This window comes from Pimephales promelas, chromosome 22, assembly GCF_988280905.1.
Source record: "Pimephales promelas chromosome 22, fPimPro1.hap1.1, whole genome shotgun sequence".
NCBI classification, from domain to species: Eukaryota; Metazoa; Chordata; class Actinopteri; order Cypriniformes; family Leuciscidae; genus Pimephales; species Pimephales promelas.
This window is the reverse complement of record NC_142790.1, coordinates 20080416-20104814: the sequence shown is the minus strand read 5'-3', so window position 1 is coordinate 20104814 and position 24399 is coordinate 20080416. Positions and strand designations below refer to the sequence as shown.

At 36.9% G+C, this 24399-nt stretch overlaps 1 protein-coding gene across 5 annotated transcripts in view; it reads left to right on the top strand.

The window, feature by feature from the left end:
• The window catches only part of ctnnd2a (catenin delta 2a), a 276192-nt gene that overhangs the window by 241673 nt on the left and 10120 nt on the right, over window positions 1–24399 (top strand). For all 5 annotated transcript variants that reach the window (XM_089125770.1, XM_089125769.1, XM_089125768.1 and 2 more), the window contains 4 exons: window positions 1201–1351; window positions 12908–13142; window positions 18378–18462; window positions 23538–23664. In XM_089125770.1, coding sequence (XP_088981896.1) covers window positions 1201–1351; window positions 12908–13142; window positions 18378–18462; window positions 23538–23664 — 598 coding nt within the window. The remainder of the gene's footprint in view (window positions 1–1200; window positions 1352–12907; window positions 13143–18377; window positions 18463–23537; window positions 23665–24399) is intronic.

The following is a 24399-nucleotide window of genomic DNA, read 5'->3' as shown; positions in this document are numbered from 1 at the left end:
TGTTTTAAGCGATTTGAACGTTTCCTTTTTTAAAAAAAAAAACGAGCAAAGAACAACGCTCGGAGATGTTTCTCGCCGGCCGCCACTCTGCATACGTCATCTTCTTCATCGCTCTGATTGGTTTTAGGTCTACCCGCGACGTCCGCTGGTGACGCCCCTCTGGAAATGATTTGAAATTTACAACTGAGAATGGTCTGGTTTTAGCCAGGCTAGGACTTTTGCCTATTTAAACTCAAAATGCTGCTTGATTTTGGCCGGGCTTTAAATAAAATAAAAAAAAAACGTTTATTTTGAATTGTGAAAAATATTTTACAATATCACTGTTTATATATAATATATATTATATTGTAGTGAATGTGAGATACATAATTCACCTTTGTTGTTAAGCGTAGTTCTATACACTGTTGGTTGTAAACGCAAAACAGTTGACTGCTAATGACTGTTCAGTGATCGCGGCCCCTTTAAATGCTCTGAATGCGTACTCACGTGGGATGCTTGTCAGCGCCATTTGCTTCTCTTGTGTTTACGTTCTATAAATAAATGACATGTGCATTCATGTGTTCAAAGTGAGAAGTTGTCTCTTGCAAATTTGTCTCTATCAAATATATATTGTTATATTATTATATTGAATCAAATAAATAAATAATTTAATCGTCTTACATCTGTGACGGACCCATGTGATGCTTTTGAATTTGTCCAAATTAGGTATCTTATTATACAGCCTACTGTTTAAAACAATTTTCAAGTCTTGAGTGCTTGAGTGTGTAAATGCTGTCTAGGTTGGAAGCTCTCTGTTTTTTCTATTGCACACATTCAGAGGTCATCAAAAATGAGGAATGTGAGGGGATGCCCTTTGGGTCTCCCCTGTTGCAGCAGAAGTGCCGGGTAGCAGATAGTCTAATCTGAGCTGACACTCCGTCACTGATAAAGCCTGATCCCACAGCTGGGGTCATACATAGAGAACCTGTGAGAGCAAAAGCTCTGAGCTAGTGTTAGTCTTTCATTGCAACCTGGGTAGTGTGATCACACGATCAGCGGGAAGCTGAATCAAAATGAGACTTTACAGACATCTGGCATATCCAACTATGAAGATGCACAAAAACTGCTGATGTGTAGAACTATATATAGTTGGAAAACTGTAATAATAATATTGTCATACTTAGCAACTCATACCTGTTTATTTGTGTGTGTCTCCCCTAGTGGTCAGTGTACATCCGTGCGGCGGTGAGGAAAGAGAAGGGTCTGCCCATCCTGGTGGAGCTGCTGAGGATAGACAACGACCGCGTGGTGTGCGCCGTCGCTACTGCACTCAGAAACATGGCCTTGGACATCAGAAATAAAGAGTTAATCGGTACGGCCCTTTTTTTCCCCCGTCTCTTGACTGTCTTCTTTTATTCAGTTTGTTTCATATGGTTCTGAGCCCTCAGATTTGTAGAGCTCAGGGTTAACAGCTGTGGTCTCTTTGGCTTCTCTGTAATGGAGTCCAGTCTCTTCTCCTAGCCAGTGTGGTAAAGAGGGCTGCTCATAGCTCTCAGCTCAAAGGAAGATAACTGTCATTTTATTATTACACATTTTCTGGCCACTCATCTTTTTAAATGGGTTAGGAGGCATCAGGCTGCACATTCTAGGCTTGGGGGACAGCTTTTGTGGAACTGTTTATATATAGTATAAATGGTTTTGATTTGGTTGGGGGTTTTTTTCATTGCTGACTTTACTGGACATAGTGTGCGACTCGAATATTTTGCATTGAGGCTAATCTAAAATTTGTTCAAAAGTAATTGTTTTTTGGTTTTGGTTTTTTGGCTTGTTTTGTTTTGGTCTGGTTTTTTGGTTGGGTTGTGCAACTGACATGATGTTTTTGAAGTTTTTCAAGGAGGCTACTCCAGTTGTTTCTTTTGAAATGCTTTGATTTTGTTTTGTATTTTGTTTGTTTTCTTTTAAGTTTTCATTTGTTTTGTTTTCTGGTATTACAGAAAGTGACATGCATCGGTTTTTGTTTGTTTTGGTTTGGATGTTTTGTTTCTCTTTTATTGTTTTGTTCGACTTGCTTCTGAAAGTGCGTTTTATGGTTTTGCTTTGGGGCAACATAAGAAAGCATCATTCCATATTAACTGTTTTGATTTTAGCTTTGGCTTTTTGTCTGTTTTTTTATTTGTTTTTTGCTTGTGTTGTCCAGCTGACTTTACTGAAAGTGACATGCAACTCAAAAAGAGAGTTAGAGAGGTAGAAATGGTCTTTTGAATATGTTCTCTCATCTTGTACATCTGATTGTTTTTATATAATCTTCATAGAATAATATTATGTGTAGCTTATATTTCTATTGATAGTTGTTTTGTAATGCAATGTTTTAATGTCTTAAATTGTGTGCACCTGCCCCGGGGACTGCGGATGAAAATTAGCTTCGGCTAACTCTGGCACAAAGCATCTCTTCGTAAGACTCATGTATTTTGTGCATTGTCCCTGATAAATAAATAAAAATAAAAAAAAGGTTTCAGAGGCTATTTAAAGGGTCACTCCAAATAAAAGTCAGCAACTGTCTAAATCCCATCACATGATCATGAGTGGCACATCCTCAAAAAAATTTGTAAACTGAGATCATTTATTTGTAACTAAAAACCCAACAGAAAATATCAGTTTCTTGCAAATTGGTGTATTTTCATGTTTACCTCAAGTGCCACAATAAATAGGAAATAATGACCCATGACTAAAACTAATGCAAATGTTTTATTAGCTACAAAATTTTTATGGATTGATTGTGCTGTGTGAATGCGGTAACAATCAGATACAATATACAAGTTCCTAACGCTTATATTGTTCTCACAAAACCCTTCAGAGTGCTCACTTTAAGTGCTTCTGCCCTTCAGAGTAAGTAGGGCATAGTGATGCTCACTTTCAATGGAGTTCACCCAATATCTTTTTGAGTGGTACTTCATCACATTTCCACTGTTTAGAACAAGATTAACATGGAAGGGATGCGTTTAATCGCTTGGCCCGCTGCACCGCATTAGTAGAGCTCAAGTTATGCCTCTGAATAGGGAGGACAATGTTTTCACAATCTTTCATTATCACTGCAGACCAAAAATTAACTTTCTCTGTGTCTGTTAGAATAAGATGCTGGTAGTTCTTTCATTGTTTACTCTCAACGAAGAGGTGAATTGGGTTGAAGTGACTATGTTTAGGGTAGTAGTTGTGCCTCCCATCCCATCCATGACCATAAACAAGTAACTCCAATCATGTGTCATTATTTTTGAGGTTTTCATCAACTGTGATGTGACCTTACCTTCATACAGAGCTGCTGGGGTTTAGCATTGCACTGCCTCCGAATTATTAAACACATTAACATGTACATGACAGGATCAGACACTGGGTCCGCCGCGGGTCCCTGTTGTCACATGCTGACCCGCCGCATCAGGTGCATAATTAGAGCTTGTTTTCCTTCTTCCTTCATCTCATCTCACACTGATTCACAACATTTCAAATTCTCCCAGTGACATCACCAGCAGACTATTGATCTCACCCGCTAATAAATGTGGTTTCCCTGGCGAGTCTCGGCGTCTCCATGGAAACGGCTCCCCAGTCTCGTTCCGCTGCCCCTCTCAGCTCCCAAAACAACTGGTGCGCATTTGCCACCTGGAGTCTGCCTAGATTTGCACATCATCCAAAATCATTCAGATCGCATTGTCTTCGGTTATTGATCGCCATTGAAATGTGATTCCTGTCTTTGTAGATTTAGCATGTAAAGATGCATAGATAATTCAAAAATAGATTGCATACAGTGCATGTAAATTGCTTTTTTTATCAGATCAGAGTTTATAAATAGTACATTCGGGCTCAATTGATTCGCATTGACAGAAGTGTGTGCATGTAAACACGGTCTGTGACTGGCGGCTGTTCTCACACTTTGCTTTTTATAGACAGTTCAACATGGCCATTCTTCAAAAGATTTCAGAGCCGTGAGCAAAAAAAAATCAAGCAAGGTCCCTCTTTTTGTATATTCTCCCACAGTCTTGTGTTTTCATCAGGGATGTATTTTACTGAATCTATATTTGAACTATTTTACGAAACTCTTAAACATTTAGCTCAGGGATGGATTGAAGATTGATTGTTTGTATAAATCCAGTCTCACAGCATCAAGCTTTATCCTGGAGCTTTGATACTGTATTCTTCTGATAAACTGCACACTGGAAGATTTTGTTACACAAGATTAAAAGAGAATGGATTTTTCTGCATTTTAGTTTTATGTACACTTTTGAAACGTATTGCCATTTAAAAGCCCTCAGGTACAGTCTCTGTTTCTGCTTTGTCTTTTTCTCTTTTATCATTATTTTTAGGTTGCGCTTTATAATAACTTTCATTAATAAATCATTAACCAACATTATATAATGCTTAACAGATCATTAGCTAATATATATTCACAAAGCTTAAAATATGAGATAATGTGCTTGTTAATGTTTACTAATGAACGTATTAAACACTACAAATCATTACAATGCTTATGAATTTCATTAAACTTTCAATTCATATGATCATGCCCTTCATGAGAAGTGTCTTTAAACTTCAGTTCATATATTGCAATGCAAAACATGTTTTGTAGCAACAGTATGAGTGATCCGGATGTTCAACAGAAAATTGAACAATATAAGAATGACTGTTCCCACTTTATATTATATAGTGTTTTTAACTACTATGTACTTCATCAAAAACATCAAAAGAAAAAGTATTGTTAGGCTCTATATTACGAAAAAAATACTTTTGCTATTAAGGCGTGATACTGGTTAAGGACTGGTTTGGTGGTACGGGTAGGTTTAAGGCTTAGTTAAGGGGTCAAGGGGGGTCAATTTGATTTCTTGTTCAATTTGGAAACTGGTTCAAACTGTTTGTATTACATTGTTTTGATAAAATAAGCAAGTGAAAAAAACTCCGCCTCCTGTTGATGTGTGATTCAAGAAATATCCTATTTAATATTTAGTGTTACCAGAGAGAGAAGCACTTCATCTACTGGATTTCCTTGTGCGAGAGAATTTGGGATCTTTTTATAATTTCATATTTAAAAAAATACTGTTACATCTACATATGTATCTCATTAATTTTATTTTACATGTTGTTATTAAAAATATATTATATAATTAAATATATATTTTTATTTCAATTAAAAAAATGTATATTAAATGTATATTAATCGAAATACATTTTTTAATTGAAATAAAAATATATATTTAATTATATAATATATTTTTTAATAACAACATGTAAAATAAAAGTAAAAAAAACATTAATGATATATATATATATGTAGATGTAACAGTATTTTTTTTATGTGAAATTATAAAAAGATCACAAATTCTCTCTCGTATAATATCATTTTTTTATTTATATATATATTACTATTTTATGGGCTCTAAGAAATATTTTGTGTATTAGAAGTAAAAAAAACTTGGTCTACAAACTGAGTTGAGGGAGAACATGTATATTTGTCAGTGGGGTTTATGTGAGTTTCGGTGGCTGAGTTTGTAATCCCCAATATGCTGTTTGAAGCTTCAACACACACAACATTAGGCGTAACGGGCATGAATGAACACACACACACCTAAGTTAAGCATAGCATTGGATGAGCAGCAGAGCAGTTTGATTTGCAATCGGAAAGGCTCTCCAAGCTTTCAGGTGGGAAAACTTTTCCAGACATTGAAATAGGAGGGTATTGGTGTGGGCATACGGACCATGATGAGACACGTTCTTCAGAGGACTAGCAGACAAAGCTCGGTGGATTTGTTGGAAATGTTTGAAGTTGTGCTGTATGTTTGAAAACCAGCTTTACTCGGCTTGTTTCGAAGGTCCGACATTTGAGTTGATGGAGAGGGATTTGAAAAGTTCTGATCCATCATTGAAAGTTTCATCCCGGATTTGATGACTGAAAGACTCATATTAGCCGCCCACCTGCACACAGGATGAGAAAAGAGGCCATGCTCTACAGAGTGGCCTTTAGAGAAATAACCGTGTGTGTGTGTGTGTGTGTGTGTGTGTGTGCGCAGCTGTGACCAATCGACGTCCTCTCCTGCTTCAATTTGCAGCCAATCTTCCCATCTCTCACACGCTCCCTCATGCATCCGTTTGGTCATTTTTCCATCTTCCCTTCCTTTATCTGTTTTCTCTCGCTTTCATTAGGAGATTGCCAGAGGTGCCTAGAAGCAAAAGAGCTGCTTCATAATAATGACACGAGAAAATCACCACTTTATCTTTTCTGTGGCTAAATCCAGCCATTCAATCTATCCTTCCATCTGTCCCGGCTCCCCCTCCACAAGATGGCTCTGTTTAAAATGGCGTCTCCAGTAAGATGCTTTTGCTTTTAATCCATTATGACACACATCAAAGGTGGAAATAGGGAGTGATATAGCACTTAAAAGTTTTCCTTTTAAATAGTCTCCATGGTGGCTGATTTACAATTTAATTTGCTCCCTGACCTTTAAGAATAATTTTGTTTTAAGGTCTGTCTTCGAATGCCTTGTCTTCTCTTTTATGTCCAAGTGGGTAATTTTCTGCCTGTGGGGTTTGAACCTGCTGTTGGCTTCGTTAAATAAAAAATCAACCTCTTTGGATCCATTTAAATGTTATTTGAGGATAAAGGCTCACAGAAATGCTGCCCAAAGCCTTTCACCACTGTGACATTTCAAACCTAGCCGAGCACCCTCAGGCCTTCATGGAACATTTTACCAACTCTCTTTGAACTCAGACTGAGAAAATGAATGCTCTTCATTTTATTCAGTTCCATTTTAATATGCCATTTCAGTCATTATATGCAGTTGTCAACCACCTGTGTGTGTTCTTCCTAGAGAAACAGAGGGGCTTTCAGCTTAAAGGGATAGTGTAATAAAAATGCTATCATTATTTACTCATCCGTTATGAGTTGTTTTTAACGTGTCCACAATGATACTGTAATTGTTTTATCTTAATATATATATATATATATATATATATATATACATATATAATCAAATATATTTATTAAGCAAAACAATATGAAATTAACTTCAACTAAAAGCTAAAAATAATCATGTAAACATGATAATAAAGTATGACATATAAATGAAATTACGAAATGAAAATGAAGCTGAAACTAAAGTTCAGCCAAATTGTCTTATAAATTTGTATCTGATTTTTTTAAATGAAATGACCAAGACTGACAGTAAAGATTTTTGCATATTACAAAAAAAATCGTGTTTCTTCTTTTGAACTTTCTATACAAATGTATCATGGTTTCTACAAAAATATTAATCTACACAACTGTTTTCAAACATGATGATGATCATAATAAGCAATGAAGCATCGTGTGACACTGAAGACTGTGATTTTGGCAAGTAAGACATGGTCCTGGATCAACATATTTTGTTGATCCTGGATCAATATTCCTGTCTCAAAATCCCTACCCCTAAACCTAACGCTATCCATAACTTTTCCCTAAAATCAGAGGGTAATGAAAGGTGAATAACACTGATGTTTAAGTACTTCACCCTGGTTCGAACCCTAAACTTGACATAAACTCTAAACTTGTCCCGCAAATCTGATTGGTTGATTAGAAAGTTGATCCAGGATCAACAAAAATTTTGAACCAGGAATATGCGGTACTTGGTGAAATGACGTTCACCGAAGAGGTCAGAAAATTCAGCTTTACCATCACAAAAAAAAAAACATTTTAAAATATATACAAATAGAAAACGCTTATTTCAAACTGTAATAATATTTCACAATATTGGTGTAAATGCAGGCTTGGTGAGCATAAGAAACTTCTTATAAACCCCAAACTTTTGTAAGGCAGTATAAATGCATTAATATGATCCTATATGCATGTTACATTAGGCCAAGCTTGAAATATAACACTCAAATTCATAACGGATATAACCCTTATAAGTTGAAGACCCCAACTGAATTAAATGATTTAATGCGTGATATTTTGCAACATAGTATACAAGTCAAAACTTGTATTTTGCTTTTTGATTCATTTTTTTGTCCTTTCTGTAGCATGACAGGCATGGTCTCTCTAACTATCCGTGTTATACAGAAAGAGCAAACAGGTTTGACATAAAGTCGAGTAAATAAATAATAACACTGAACTTTTCCTGTAATGTCCTTTACAGCGTAGGTTTACTAACTTGGTCAGCGCGAATTAAGTGAACATAAAAGCAGCAATAACGGAAGGGCACTCTTTCCCTTTCTAAACGTCTGTGTGAGCGTGTGTATTTGTGGAGCTCATGATGGCCCAGGGCCGTGTTGCTGATTGCCTGTTTCCGGGAGAATGGGCTGTTATAGGCTGGAGGGTCTGCACTTACCTCTGATTACCACTAAAGCCTAGTTCACACTACATGATTTTAAAATGTCGGGCTGAACTGTGCAGTTCACACTACATGACTTGCTCTCAGTGAAATCATGAGTGTTCAAGTTGTTTAGCCGTTCACACCACACAACACAACGTGATTGATCCACAACAGGAGGTAACTCACTACACGAGTTAACAACGCACTACATAGAGATACAACCACGATCGGATGATAAGAGCATATCATTTGTGACTCAATGAGAGCTGTTTCAGTACTATAATACGGTCTAAATCCTGAAAATAATCAAACAAATAACGAGTTGACAACAACACGATTCTATCTGGTCTAGAAACCATGTTTTGTAACGAAAAACCACGCAATAAAACGAACCAGAAATGACGCGAAACTTCAGAGAAGAACATAACACGCGAATATGGACGTCAGACAGAAACTGCTGCACACTGTTTGCTCGACGATCTGCTCTGAGAAAAAAAAAATGCAAAAAAGAAAAAGTAAGATTTACCTGGTGTCCTCAACCCACGCGTTGCTATGATTGGCTGTACTCATGACATCACTGAGATTGAGTCGCGCGACTGCTCGAGATATCTAGCAGGCTAGATATTTTTCTGAGCTCTGTGACCTGTCTGCGAGCTGTCTGCGAGCTGTCTTTGATGCGTTGTTGGCTCTTTCACACTAACTGATTGGCGAGCGTTAATCGTCCGCTAATCGCCCGCGATTTGCACGCGATAACACCCTGACTTGTCGGCGACTCAACGATTTGCAAATCGGGCTTAAATCGGGCTTAAAATCACGTAGTGTGAACTAGGCTTAAGGCTTCGTATCCCAAGAGCTCGTAGATGAAGCACTCAAGGTTAGCCTTGAGTCATATACAGTCGCTAGATCTCATCGTCATGTAGCAGAGACTCTTCATTTATCACGAGGAGTGTAAATGCGTTACTTAAAGCCCTTTTTACTTCTCCAGTGCTGTTTTTCATTCTGATGTTGACTTTGAGATCTTTGTATCGGTGTTCAGAATTAACAACCGGTCCGAATTGCAGTACTTCGTGTTCTTGAAAATCAGCAGCTTAAAGCATCCGTGGCTCGTGATTACTCGTAATCATGCAATCATTGTGATAAAACAGCATAAAACTGAACTAAAACTGTCCCACACTTCACCTGTTTCACCTCTTCATGCCACTCTTCCTCTGTGGGATCCTGATCACGAGCTTTTTTTGTCAGATCATTTGTTATAACTTTTCATACACAGTTTTGACATCTTTCCCGTTCAGTCTTTACACCAATTACATTTATTGTGAACTTTCACAGTTTATTTATTGAATATTGAATAAATGAACAAAGAGATATCAATGATCAATAATTGTATAAAAAAATACTTTTCGCCCAGTTCGCTGTTCTGAGAAACCTCACATCTCATTGGACCGCCTCAGTAATGCCAGCTCACGCAAGACAGACGATTTTGCCTGCGGGTACAAGATAAGGAGACACCAATTAACTGGAAGCTTATTGGTGATAAAACGAAGCCCTTCTGCAGTATGCTTCATGTAGAAAATGATGTCTGTGTTTCTTCTTCGGAGACCATTTGGAATTAGCGGAAAGAATTGAACAGCCCTAGATTAATTTCATTAGCTGTGTGCTTCTGTGATAGAATAATAGGATGCCAGAAGGAGAAGGACTCTTCTGTGTTTCAAAGGTCAATTCATTGAGTGTTTGGATGATTAAAGTGGCAAGAATTCTGGAAAATACTCAGTTGCAAACTATTTTCTTGTTCTTATTGAAAATGGATGGCTACTTCACAGAAGTATCTTGTAGGCTTGTGTCTGTACACCGGTTTTTACCAATAATACAAATTTCTACACAATAGCATTTCATGTTTTGTTCTTAATTAAAATTAGAAATGCAGTGGAGCAGCAAAACAACAACAAAATGACAAAATGTAAACACTTGTGATCTATGCCTACTGGGTTTCCCTCAAGCTGTTTGCATTTCTCCATTGCAGAATTAAATGTGTGACATGTAGGCAATTCTAGATCCCCTCAAGTGTAAGCAACAAATATATTATGGCGTATTTTGACATAGCGGTGACATCTGTTGAGATCATTTTAAGCAATTTAGTCTTTCCTTAAATAATTTTATCTTTATTTCATATCTTTACATATTTCTGTCATCAGTGGCTGTTCGTGGATTTTAAAATTTATTATGAGCATTTTAATAATAGAAAATGATTATTAGCCTATCTATTACTATTATACTATTAACTGTAAAAAAAAGTTGTTTTTTATCTTTTGACAAATCATTTCATTTCATTTATTTTTCTATTCTCTTTTCATGGGAATGCAACACAATGTGCCACAAGAACAATTTAACAAATCCAACAAACACAACAAAAGTTGTGACAAGACAAAAAAAAAAAAAAAAAAAAACAGGACTAGGATGAAGAAAAAACACAAATCTTCACAAATTAGATGACCTCACCAACATAAAATGACAAACACCAAAAAATTAAAGGAAAAATATATATACATACATATACACATACATATACAGACTAGCCCAGACCAGATATAATCTATCTTCAACACATTTTATATCTCTCTTTGTCTATTATTATTATCTATTAATACTAATTCTGCATAATACTAAACAAACAAAGCCAACAAAGATGCAATAATGACAGATCCAACAACCAAAATGTAGACTTGGAATTAAAGCCTCTTGTGTTTCCCCGTTATTATTCAATTTACGGGACCGGACACCATTATCTTGCCAAGAAAGTTTTATTATATATTATATATATGTCAGGAGAGAAACTTCAAGATGTTGTGTTCATCCCAGGTCTATGCGTTTCTCAATGTTTCTCTACCCTCTCACCCGGTCATGCCTACATGTTTCTCTGAGGGCGATACAATGACATTGAGCTTTTATACATCGCACAGTCTTACAGCTTCCTTGTAAGGTAACAAACATGTTGCTCTGAGCTTCTCAACTTAGAACGTATATGTCATACGTACGCGACTATCCTTGTTGTCTACATCTGTGATACACTTGCATCAGTGGAAACATTTATGCTGAGTGAACATGTTACATTGCACACATACCTCTCTAAGCAATATATAGGTTTCCCCTGACATATGTTCCTCTCATGCATTCAAACTCATGCTTTTGAAACTCCATAAGATAATACATTGATTATGGAAACTAATAAAGAATAATAATACAGATACATAATATTTAATAATGAAATAACATTAAAAGATGACATTTTAGTCTTCACAAAATAACAACGAAATCATAGTTATTGTAATAATTCTATTAGTTTTCACATTCCTCTTTATATACTTTAAGTATCTTTTGTTTATAATTATTTTTAAATTGTAAGATATTTGAACAACATTTTAGATATTTTTCTAGAAGATTCAATCTTTTCACACCAGAGACTGAAACACACATTTGTTTGAGGGTATTTCAAGCAAAAGGTTGTGTAAAGTCATTGTTTCTTCTGCTTGTCTCACTATTTAAAGTGAAAAGAGTTTGCAGACCATCAGCTTTGTGAACAACTAACAAAGTTTGTAAAGAAACCAAATCCTTCAATTTGAGTAGTCCTGACTCCAGAAACTTAGATAATTAATGTGGTTCATTTGCGTCGGGTGCAAGATAGGTCCCATATATAGTCTTTACGGGTAAATTACCGTTTCAACAATCATTTCCAATGACTGACATCACATAATTGACCGTTTTTTTGGTGCTGATGTGTGAATGGTCTCCTAACGGAAAAATGTCCGAATGCTTGTGTCTATCTCACAAAACGTTTACCTTTAACTTAATCTCACAATAAGTCTTGTTTACTGTCCACTGTGCATGTGAATCAGTGCCATTTTTTTTTTTTTTTGTAATTTCAGGGTAAATTACTGCAATCTTTATTTGTATGGCATTATAAGTGTGTATAAACAAACATTATATTTGCTGCTTTGATGTGGAGTAAAACCACTCTAAGAAAATGTAACCATATAATTGGCTCATAATGCCATGAGGGGGTGTCCCGTACACCACTGGCTTTAGGAAGGAGCACTCAACATCCTGTAGCGATCATTGCGCTTGTGATTGCCTGTTAGTATCACTTAGTGTGTTACAGCTCAAATTGGTCTCATGCTTCACCGACACAAACACACAAACTCAAGAATCATATTGCTTCTCCCACTGGTCAAGTTATTTTTCCAGTGCTGTGTGAGCGGCGCGCTGCCAAGTCCATTTGAATTACACTTCCCCTGCTGTTCTGTTAATGTCAGAGTTTTCCCACTTTCTCATATTTTCTTTCCTTTGTTCAAATAGCACGAGTCATATATCCGCTCTGCCGTCAGGATAACACCCCCTCCATAGAAATCCAGTGACGCTTAAACTGACACATCTGACACTCTTGAATTGTCACAGCTCCTGCATTATTATTCTTTAGATTAAGAAAAAGTTGAAGCACAATAGTCTACTGACTGTGAAAAATGTCATCCTGACTATCATAATTACTCCAGTGCTAATCAGCACATCCTCATATGCTCTTTCTGTCAATTTTTTTTCTCTTTGACTAGGAAAGTACGCCATGCGGGACCTCGTGCACCGGCTCCCGGGCGGGAGTAATGCTAGTGGAAGCAGCGGGGGTACGGTAAACAGCACAGCAGGTAAAACCATGTGTGATGACACCGTTACGGCAATATGCTGCGCCCTACACGAGGTCATCACCAAGAACATGGAGAACGCCAAGGCCTTACGAGACGCCGGTGGCATTGAGAAGCTCATCGGTATTGCTAGAAGTAAAGGAGACAAGTAAGTAGGTTTTTTTTGTTTGTTTGTTTGTTTTTTGATAAAAGATTGGCATCTTATCCCTAACCACTTGCAATCCGGTGTAACCGCTGTTAGGTGTTCTCTCACAACTCAGTTTTTTTGTAAACTGTGCATTGCTCTTGGAGACATTTTATTTTTCCAGCTACACAGTTCCACTTTTATGCCAGCACCTTTTTAAAGAGATGAACAGCATGAGTCATTTTATGAGCTTCAAGGCCACATTAGCCAAGTTTCCATCTATTTGTCAATCGAATTATCTGAAGTTCAGTAAAAAAAAACTCATGCGAATATAGCTGGTGAAAGTGTGTTTCCATTCATTTTCACTCTAAATCGCACACCATTCAAGCAAACAAAGTTTTGCTAGACAAAATGAATCACGCCATCTCCCAACAAATGATCAGTACTGCACAAGTTGTAGCCTAATAGTGCTTATGTGCCAGCTGATAGCGACATACGTAAGGGATAATGCACTGTATAGCGAGGGAAGGGGTTTGTATTTGCTATAACAACCGTCTCTCTATACATTACATGGCTACCTACCAAATAAATCAATAATTTGACACAAAATATTGATTTAAAAAGGAGTTTATTGATTTAAAAACAATTTTATTGCTTCCACTAAAGAAAATAGTCCGTTCCGTCTCTGAACTGTCCATGGCAACGCTCTGTTTTCTTGGCAGCGGTGTGTTAATCAATAATACAAGCTTTATTCATGATAAAACACGGCTATGACCGCTTTACCTAACGGTTTTATTTCTCACTGCAACACTGCAGTTCCTATGTTGTTTTTATTTGAGCTTTCCTGCATATTACACATTGGAACGTTGTTGCTGTTTACGGTCAGGGACTATTTTTTTTTCGAGCAGAAGGAAGGCTTTTATTGATTTTACTTCATGAAAGTTGCACTAATACATATGAAGAGTTCAGATGCAAAGGCCTCTAAGTGCCATTTGAAATGTTCTTCTAGAATGATCATTTTTATCAAGCTTGTATATTTAAGTTCAGTGATTTCACTTAAATGGCAATGATAATTACCTATTAATTGTTATTTAAGTGAAATTACTGAACTTAAATATACAAGTTTGATAAAAATCATCATTAAAGAAGAAAATTTCAAATGGCATTTAGAGGCTTTTGCATCTGAACTCTTCATATTCTTTTTACTTTAATATTTTTATTGTGTAGTAACCATTTTATAAAAGCAATAAGGTACTCGAGGCAAGTGCTGTATTGTGAATAAGTAACGGCTGAAGGGGTTGCAGGCTCTCTTCGCGTCGTGCCTAACAACGCCCTTCAGCCTTTACTTATTCACGATACAGCACTTGCCTCGAGTACCTTATTGCTTACATAACAGACCGCATTCTACATTAGAATTCAACCAAGCCATGTAATAACAAGCTATAATAATAAGAAAACAACGACAAGAGGCTTTATGTAGCAGTGATTTTAAAATGGTTAATGACCAAAAAAACTTTACCCTTAACTTTGATTAAAAACAACTGTAACACAGCCTTGGCACTGGCTTATCACTTTTGTGAATCATCAGGAGATATAAAGATTGAAAATCTATATATAAATATAGATAGCCCCCTGTATGTAGAATGATGTATTAATATAGGTGTGTTAATTTGATATAAATGATATGCATGCAACAGGTGGTTGCTTCAAATGTGAGTCATCCAATCAGATTTCAAGTCAACATTCACTCAGAATCTAAACTATATATATTATTATAGTCATTAAGTAATCATTTCTTTACGGTGTTTGCTTTAGTCTCTTAGAAACCGTAAGCGTAGCCAGCCTGACTTTGAGTGAGTGATGATACTTCCTGCTCGAGTCAGGATGCACACTGTCAAAGACATTAATCTGACCCTCATCAAGCTGACACTTCATACGACTGCTTTATATCCCCCATCAGCTATTCATACTCTGTGCCCACCCCGTTCAAGCCAATATGGTGATGACAGCTGCTTTCAGTTTCCTGCAGAGAGGTTATCAAAGGGACAAGCCACTCGGGTGCTTGTTTGTCTGGATATAGAAAATGCAACCGGTTGATTTAGTACCAGCAAATGGCAGCAACCAGTGTGCTCTCGTTCTGATATGCATCAGATTCGATCATTTTTGATTTGGAGCAGTTTGTGATATGTTCTCAATGCAATGCGCATGGCAGAGCGAAATAATAGACTCACTGCTCTTGGATGGATGAAAATAAGCCATTTAATATTGAAGATGTAGCAAAACAATTCCAAAAAAGAAATGGATGGATGGGACTCTAGAGAGAAGCATTTCGTATTGCGCTATATTAGCCTATTCATTGTATTTACTTAACCTGTTAAGTGATGTCTTATTTAATGAATGTTTAAATACATTTCTCATGAAAACAAGTTATGACAGCCACTGTGTAAATGATTATATTTCAAAAATGAATTGGAGTACAAAATTACGTTTGTTTTAGAAGTTAATGCAAGTAAAACATTTTTTAATGCTGATTATTTAAAATATAAATAGCAACTAAATGTAAAAATGTGGGCTCTGTTGTTAATTGTAACATTTAATATTATAATAATGTGTAATAAATGGCTCCCGATATAGTTTACAGCATTAGCTAATATGAAAAAATTATCCTTAATAAAATCTACAATAGAATTCAGGGCTCTCAAGTGTCACATATTATACAGTCACTCATTCCCGTCTTTTGCCACTCATCAGCCAATCTAAGAAAAGAAAGGGGCTACACAATAGCCAATCAGAAAATAGCACTATTGTATCTGGGTAAGATTTAACGCAACAGCCAATTAAAAAAAAAAATATATCCTGGAATTGTTCACGTGATTCTGCTACAACATCTTGTTAGTCATGGTCTCCTGTTTTAATGTTACAACAATTCACAACTTGTTTGACACAAACAATGACAACTTGACTGCTGTTAGAGAATATTTCCCAGATAATTAGCATCATCTTTTCATGAGTGTCTGTAACTTAGCCAACAGTTTTACAGCCTGTTCACTGACAACACTTGCTCAGAACAAGTCGTCTAGGTCTAGTCATATTTTCGTTTTCACACGATGGCTGACATATTGTCACATTACAAACATCTCTCTCTCCAAACAGTCTTAATCATTTTATTAGCATTAAATGGATTAAAGTGTATTGCATAGTCGATGTTAGGTTACTTTTAAAATCATGTCATATTTTATAATTATATCCTGGGATACATTAATCATTGCATCTGTCTTTCAAAGATGTCAATTAGGCATCCTCTGATTTGCCCCGAGAGGAAAGCCCCCTAAAAAGGCCAGGTTAGAGGATGCTGGCCCAGAGATGGTGACGAAAAGAGTAGGCCCATTAGAGGAGACGGTGGAATAACGGTGGCTTTTCTACCGCAAGTTTGAGCAATTATTAATAACGACAACAAAAACACTAATAATAATATTATTAATGAAAACGCTGAGACCCATCCAACCCAAGTGAGCGGATGTCACTCTTGCCTGTCTTCAAAACTTGAGAGCCCTGAGAATTTATTTAAACAAATGTACACATTTTTTTGAAAAAAAAAAATTAATTTAAAAAAGAAGCAATTTTTGTGTTTAGATTTCTCCGAACCATCATCTTTGTGTACAGTTACACCCCAGATAGATGATAGATAGATAGATAGATAGATAGATAGATAGATAGATAGATAGATAGATAGATAGATAGATAGATAGATAGATAGATAGATAGATAGATAGATAGATAGATAGATAGATAGATAGATAGATAGATAGATAGATAGATAGATAGATAGATAGATAGATAGATAGATAGATAGATAGATAGATAGATAGATAGATAGATAGATAGATAGATAGATAGATAGATAGATCTGACAGTCTTTATGGTTTAAGTTAAGAAAGGTCCTGGCTCAACAGAAGATTTGAGTGTTAAAATCCATGTTGAAAGATGAGGGGAAGAACAAATCAAACGTACGTACAGCTCCACCTCTAAGAATGCATTTTGTCATTTATGTGAAGAAATGATGAAGGATGAGCGGCATTCATTTCCTCTATTAAAGTCGTGTTCACTCAAGAACGTCAAAGATTTCTTCCAACTTCGTTTCAAGTGGCAATTGTAAATCATTCCATTGTGTCCTTTGAGCTGAAATGGGTTGCCTCGGCTCGGCGAAAGACAAAAGAGGCAGCTGTTGTATCAAATCGGCTGAAGTCAAACAATTTGTGTCATTTTTGAGAACCAAGAGATTGTTTCTTTTGTTTGTGGTGCATTGTTAATTATAACAAAAGCTGCTGTCCGTGTGAGATGTTTGCACAGAAAACAGAAGGGAAAAAAAAAAACATTCATCTCAGCAACAATGTCCCAGGATTAGATTTTAATTTTGCTTTGGTATTGGCATTTTGATCTTGTGTGTGTTTGGATATTTTGTAAACCATTTACATTCAATTTGCTGGAAAATGTGTTGTTTTAAATGCGTGTCTGTGATGCTAATCTAGATATATAAGAGCTTGGGTTTGACTTTTTATGTTTTTGGAAGAAGTCTCTTATGCTCATCAAGACTGCATTTATTTGAAATACAGTAATATTGTGAAATATTATTACAATGTAAAAAAATATAATTTAAAATATAATTTATTCCTCTGATGGTAAAACTGAATTTTCAGCGTCATTACTCCAGTCTTCAGTGTCACATGATCCTTCAGAAATCATTTACCGCTCAAGAAACATTTCTTATTATTACCAATGTTGTAAACATTCGTGTTGTGAAAATATTTTTGTAGAAATTTGTCAGGATGTCATTTTTCAGATTCTTTGATGAATAGAAGTAAAAAGAAAAAGTAAATAAATGTCCTTAAATCTTACTAAACCCAAATTATTGAACAGTATGTATTTTACAAGTAGAAGAGTGTCTAAACCCAAGACCTTTTTTTTAATACAATGATGGCTTATTTTTTTATTACGTTTTGTTTAATAATATTTAATTTAATAAATTAGAAGTTTTCAATAAATAATAAAATAAATAACTGAATCAATCTTCCAGTGACATGCTCTCAAATTTTTATCAAATGGCTTTATTTTCAACGCCTGTTATCATCTGGACCCAGACAACAATAATGACAAACAAAATAATGAATGACTGCTGAAACCATTGAAACCACATGTCCATTTATTACTGGTAAATCTCTGCATGACTCTACTTGACTGCTCTCTCTCTCTCTCTCTCAGACACTCACCTAAAGTGGTAAAGGCAGCATCTCAGGTTCTCAGTAGCATGTGGCAGTACAGAGATCTCCGGAGCCTATATAAGAAGGTAGGAGACATGCTTCCACTCACGACATCTGTGTCCCACTTCATCCATCCCAATCTAAGGACTTCATTTAGCATGCTAACTGATCTCCCACTCCCAAACGGTTGTGTTTAAACTTTTTGAAAAAAATAGTTTGGAATGAAAAAACACTGGAGAAAAAACACTGGGTTTTTTTGTACCGCTCCACCTAGACAAAGATGTGCAAGCCACTGTTTATTCAGCACGACACCTTGTAGCCGACTACAAACATTAATCCACTGTGACTATACCAAAGAATGCTCTATTGAGCAGTAACTGCCAGGCTGAAGAGATATTTCCATTCAATAAGCACTTGTTGCACTTACTATTGTGTGTATTCATTCAGATGTGTCTCTCACAGTCACTGATTATTGAGGCAAACTTTGGCCTTGGCTAGCGCTGACTGCATTTAGAACGCACTGGGGCCTGAATAGAATTGCAAATAGATTGACGTGAAGAGAACTTTTATGAATGTATGAATTGTATGAATTCCCATATTTCTAATTAACAACTAATTAACGACTAATCAAACAGTCTTATTATTGAAATACAAAATCAAATCTTTTTTTAGCTAACCTTTGGAGATTTAAGCCCGGTACACCTCCGTTCATCTTCAGAACACAGTTTAAGATATTTTAGATTTAGTCCAAGCGGATCAAGACCATAAACAAAACAACAGGCACGCCGCAAACACACGTTTGGGCTTGCGAGCCGGCTTTGAGTGGCTGACGAGCGCGAGACGGCGAAATGGATCAGGACGCATGCCACGCCCTGTTGCAAAAGCATGTGAAAAAACTACAAAGTTTGCTAGGACAATAAGACCCTTAATTGCGCGATTAAAAAAAAATGAACGCCGTTAAAATGGGTCTGCGTTAACGCCGTTAATAACGTGTTAAACTGACAGCCCTATTCAATACATTCTAACGAACCCTCTGATGTCACATGGACCACTTTGATGATGTCTTTATTACCTTTCTGTACAAGGACAGTTTACCGTACACATTTTCAATGGAGGGACAGAAAGCTCTCGGACTAAATCTAAAATATCTTAAACTGTGTCCCGAAGATGAACGGAGGTCTTGCGAGCTTGGGACGACATGAGGGTCATTAATGACATTATTTTCATTTTTGGGTAAACTAACCCTTTAAGGGCAATTAGAATTAACCTAATTAAGGTGTTCAAACACAGACAACGAATAGCACATTAACGAGGTCGAACCAAACTAAAATCTCCTAAAATTAACTAGTAGTAGTAGAGCATGAGGACACAAATGTTGGCCCCCTAACAAGCACTAGAAGCCTTTAGGCTGCGAGAACACACCGTTCCCCTTCACTAAGCAATCTCCACCCTGACAGATACGACGCTGGGAGGTGAGGAACGTCCCAGACTGAGCTCTGTAATGTGTCGTTTTGCCAACTCTGCTCTGAAGAGTAGGTGCTGGAGAATTACAGCCCACGGAGACGGCGATGGCTGCCACGCTGACCTTTAGAGATGAGTAAAAGGCCACGAACTGACTGCCTGCACCACCAAGATGAGTTTAGAAGTGTGTCTGCAGGAATAGAGGCGTCCCTTCCCCCGAACCGCGTCGGAAAAGAGAGCTCAGCGCTGGGCTAATTCACAATGCCTGTTTGAAAATGTCTGTAATGATATGTAATTACGGATGTTTGTGAGTTTACCCCACTGAGCTCGTCCCCATCGAAACCAATGTCGAATTAAGAGCTCTAATTTCGTGTGCACATACTATTAATTACCCTCTCTGTCTTTTTTTTTTTAAATATTTAGAGTGTTTGACGAAAAGGTAGCATGCGTAGATTATCATGAAAGAGAGTAATTAGAACGCTGATTCCCATTGTGCTTGCTGACTAAACATCTATAAATAATATCGAACGAAAGACCACAGCACTCACAGGTTCAGCAGCGTTGTGTTGGCATGCCGCCTTGAGGCAGGATATCGAACTGCTGCTTTAGCTGACGCATATAAAGAGATGAGGTCAAGGGCGTGGAGGACAACCGCAGGCTCTAAGTGCATCATCAGAGAGGCTGAAGTCCTTAAATCTACAGTATTGCTATATACAGTTCTTGCGTTGATTTTGGAGGGATAGAGCCCTCTCGCACCCTTTTCAGGCTGGGTTTGCAAAGATTTTTAAAACCTTCCGCAACCTAACCTGTTCCCTCCAACCCAGCTGAGCCCTGGAAATGTCACCGGGATGGTATTAAGCAAAGGGCAGCAAGAAAGAGATTGCTATTATTAACATTTGCAGAGCCCGGTCTCTCATCTCATGAGTGCATAATGACAGATGTTCCACGTGGATGTGTCTTTCTCCCCCTCCGTTGAAATGAAAGGTGTCAATTTGGATGAGTCGGGCCACCTGAGGCGCGATTCTTGGTGTTTTGGGGTGGTGTGACTGATGAAGCTGAGAGAGAAGAGGGAACACAAGAGAAGCAGAAACAAGAGGTTTGGGAAGCCAGACACCTCCCAAGGCTGTGAACAATGGCCCTGTGCCCAGGAAGCTTCTAGCCAGTATGAGAGGAAATTGTGTTATGTAGTTAAACAGTCTTTAATAATACTCTGTGTTTAATAATGTATTAAGTTCTGTATGTCCAGTGTGCTTTATTTTCATTTGGTTTTATAATGTAATTAGGAATTCATTCATTCGTTTTTTAATACTTTATTTGTTAACGCTTTACAATAAGGTTTCATTCGTTAACATGCACTAACCATGAGCATTGAGCAATACTATATTTGTTCACGTTAGTTCATGTTAGTTCAACTTTTGATTTTAATAACGTATTTGTTAATGTTGAAATTAACGTTTACAGAGATTAAAAATGCTGTATAGGTGCAGTTCATTATTAGTTCATGTTAACTAATAAAACCTTTTTGTAAAGTGTTAGCCATTGTTTTATATTTTGTATTAAATTTGTTGATATTTTATTTGTGGGAAAAGTACTAAATATTTTAGCACTATTTATTTATTTATTTATTCAATTTAATATAAAATATGTTTACTTCAATGATTTATGTTTCAAAAAAAAAGATTTAGTTTGTTCACCTCATTTATGCTTTGGGAAAAATCAGATGTACAGTACAGGAAATGGATTTTTAAAAATATTTTAATAATTGCAGTCCCAATTTGTTGTATAATTTTGCATAATAAAATGCATTTCATACAAAGACTTCAAATTGATAGATACTTAGAGATCTTTGAAGAGATGGTTCCAGCTCCATCTACTAATAAGGTGTGTGCGTTTCTGAGAAAGCCCAGGAGCACTTGGCTTGATTTACTCAGTATGACGTAGAGCTGGACTAAGATGAAGTGAAGTTTTAGCCTAAGAGAAGAGAGAAGTAGCTTATGCCATTGATCTTGAGCCTGAAGCCTCACTCATGTTGTGCTGAGAGGTGTTACATTCAGCCTGGCAGCCTCTTGAGATGCAGTCATCCTTCCCCAACGCTCTCCACAAGGAAGTATCAGGGTAGTCAATTGCCTCAGCAACCCAAGGGAGCCAACGCAGCAAGAGCAGCGCTCCTGGCTCCATCCGCCTCTGGGAGTATAATAATGAGCGCTTGCCATTGGCTTGCTTCAGTGCACCATAAGGTTTTTTTTTTTTTTTTTCTATCTTAAGCAGTATTATTGAGTAATCATGGGTAGGCAGGTTGCAATAAATGCCTCATCTTTGCATGGTCTGGTTGGTCTTTTCACTCAGAATCAGTCCTGGAATGATGCTTCATGCATTCAACTGGAATTAACTGAGGTTTTCGGGTCTATAAGACGTGTGTTTAACCAAGTGAATTTACTTTGAAATCATTTGCCTTATCGTGAAAATCCATCAATCCAATGCATCTTATTCTCTCAGACCTGATAAAAAAGAAAGAAAGGAGTTATGGGACGTAATGAATGCAATAAGATTCTTTAATCACATTGAAACTCAGTCTTGCTTGAATGTATTGTTTTCAAATGGTGGAAACGTCTTCAAAGGAAGTATATCAAGCTTATTTAGTTCAGGTCACGTTAGTCAAGCTCGCATAAGCTTGAACCATCCGTAGAGGTATTTTTTTATTGCACAGCCACCCCAACTACCCATCATCATAAAGAATAAAGGTAAAAAGTTCTCATTTCTTCCTCTTCTGGGAACCTGAAACTTCAAGTAATACTTACATCAGTCCCCTACTGAAGAGGTCTTAGTCGACAGGCAACAAGTGCCGTTTTCCCCCCGTTCCGTTCTTCTCGTCACACCCCTTGGAGCCTTCAAATACTTGTCCAATGTCATTATTCGCAACAGGCACATTAGTTGGAGAGCGATGGCTCCTTCTCCCAGAGTTCCAGTTGTGTTGGGAAAGTGGGGCAGCTTTGAACCGCACAGAGTCGGTGGGACAGGCCCTTTGATCTATACCTCACCTTTCCAACAAAAGGAGTGTCACGGAGGGGCAAATGGGATGTCAAGGGTAGTGTTCTGTGTCCCTGTTAAAAAAACGTTTCCTCATAGCCTGAATATTTAGCTTGCGAAACTTGTCCATTGACTCATTCTGAGACCTTGTGAGACTTTTGAGTTTTGTAATAGAATGAATGTTTCGTCATTGCTTAGCTTTTATTCTTGCAGTCTAATCTGCATTTACATAAATATCCACATGAATCAGCTGTATGAATCCTTTGATCTTTTATTCAGTGAGGGAAAACTTATAATCTCATGCATGCTCATAATATAGTTCAGTTTTAAAGAGTACAGCCATATTTTAAAACTAGGAATGCACAATATATCTACTCAACTTCAGCAGTTGACGTGTCATCGAGCCGGTGGCCAATGGCTTTATTTTATCTCCTCCATCAGCCAGTCACACATCAAACAGGCTTTCTCCACAACCACTGACTCCAGATCATTCATCCTTTGATTTCTGAACCTTAATCCGGTCATTGATTTTAGTAATGACTCCACACTAGGAGGCCTTAAACTAAACTGACAGGATAACAGTGGGCTAATGTAGCGTACTTAGATCCTGAAGAAAGCATGTTGTTTTGTCCATTATTGTAGATTTTGCTCTGTCTCTATATTTATTTTCTAGGATGGCTACTCGCAGTATCACTTTGTTGGCTCTGCCTCAACAATAGAGAGAGATAGACAGAGACCATACTCATCCTCACGCACTCCATCAGTCTCCCCGGTCCGGACCTCACCTAACAATCGATCAGGTGAGTATTTAAATCTCTTCCTTCAAATGTTCTTTTTTTCTTTCTTAACAAAGACAACGTATACATTTTGATCGAAAGTGCTGAAACATTGAGACACGATGTTGGTGGTCCTGAAGTCTGATTTTAACAACTCCAGATCTTTATGGATTTAAAACGATTACAAATAGTAGCTTGATTCTGTCTTTAACCCTGATAGAATCCTATTAAACTGATGGGGATTTTTCAGTGCATCCTGGGACTCAAGGTTAATGATCCTCTCTACTAGTGGGGTTAGTGGATTCATGGCCGGCTGGCTGTGGCTCTAATACCTTTTCCGGTGGACTTAGCATCTCGCTGAAGCAGAAAAGTACTTTTCCTGGATTCAGCTTTTGAGAGGGCCGTTGGCGGCGCAGTATTTCAGGATTTTTAGGACTAATGGGTCTTTAAATGGCTGGAAGGTAAACAGTGATGAAATTAAGTTCTTTCTTTCTCAATGAAAAATTTAAGTGTTGGGTTAAATTTTGTATTGAATTCCTTCCCAGGCCGTTTCTGTGGCTTATGATAATATAGCTTGTGTTATCCTGCAGTTTTAAAGTTTTTTTTTTTTAATTAAATATAAATTTTAAATAATCATAAATATTAAAAGTATTTTTATATTATATTTTATTTTACATATAGATTTTTTAATCTAATTAATTACACGATGTGCCGATAAATTAATTAGATAATAAATAATGCAGTTATTGATTGGATTTT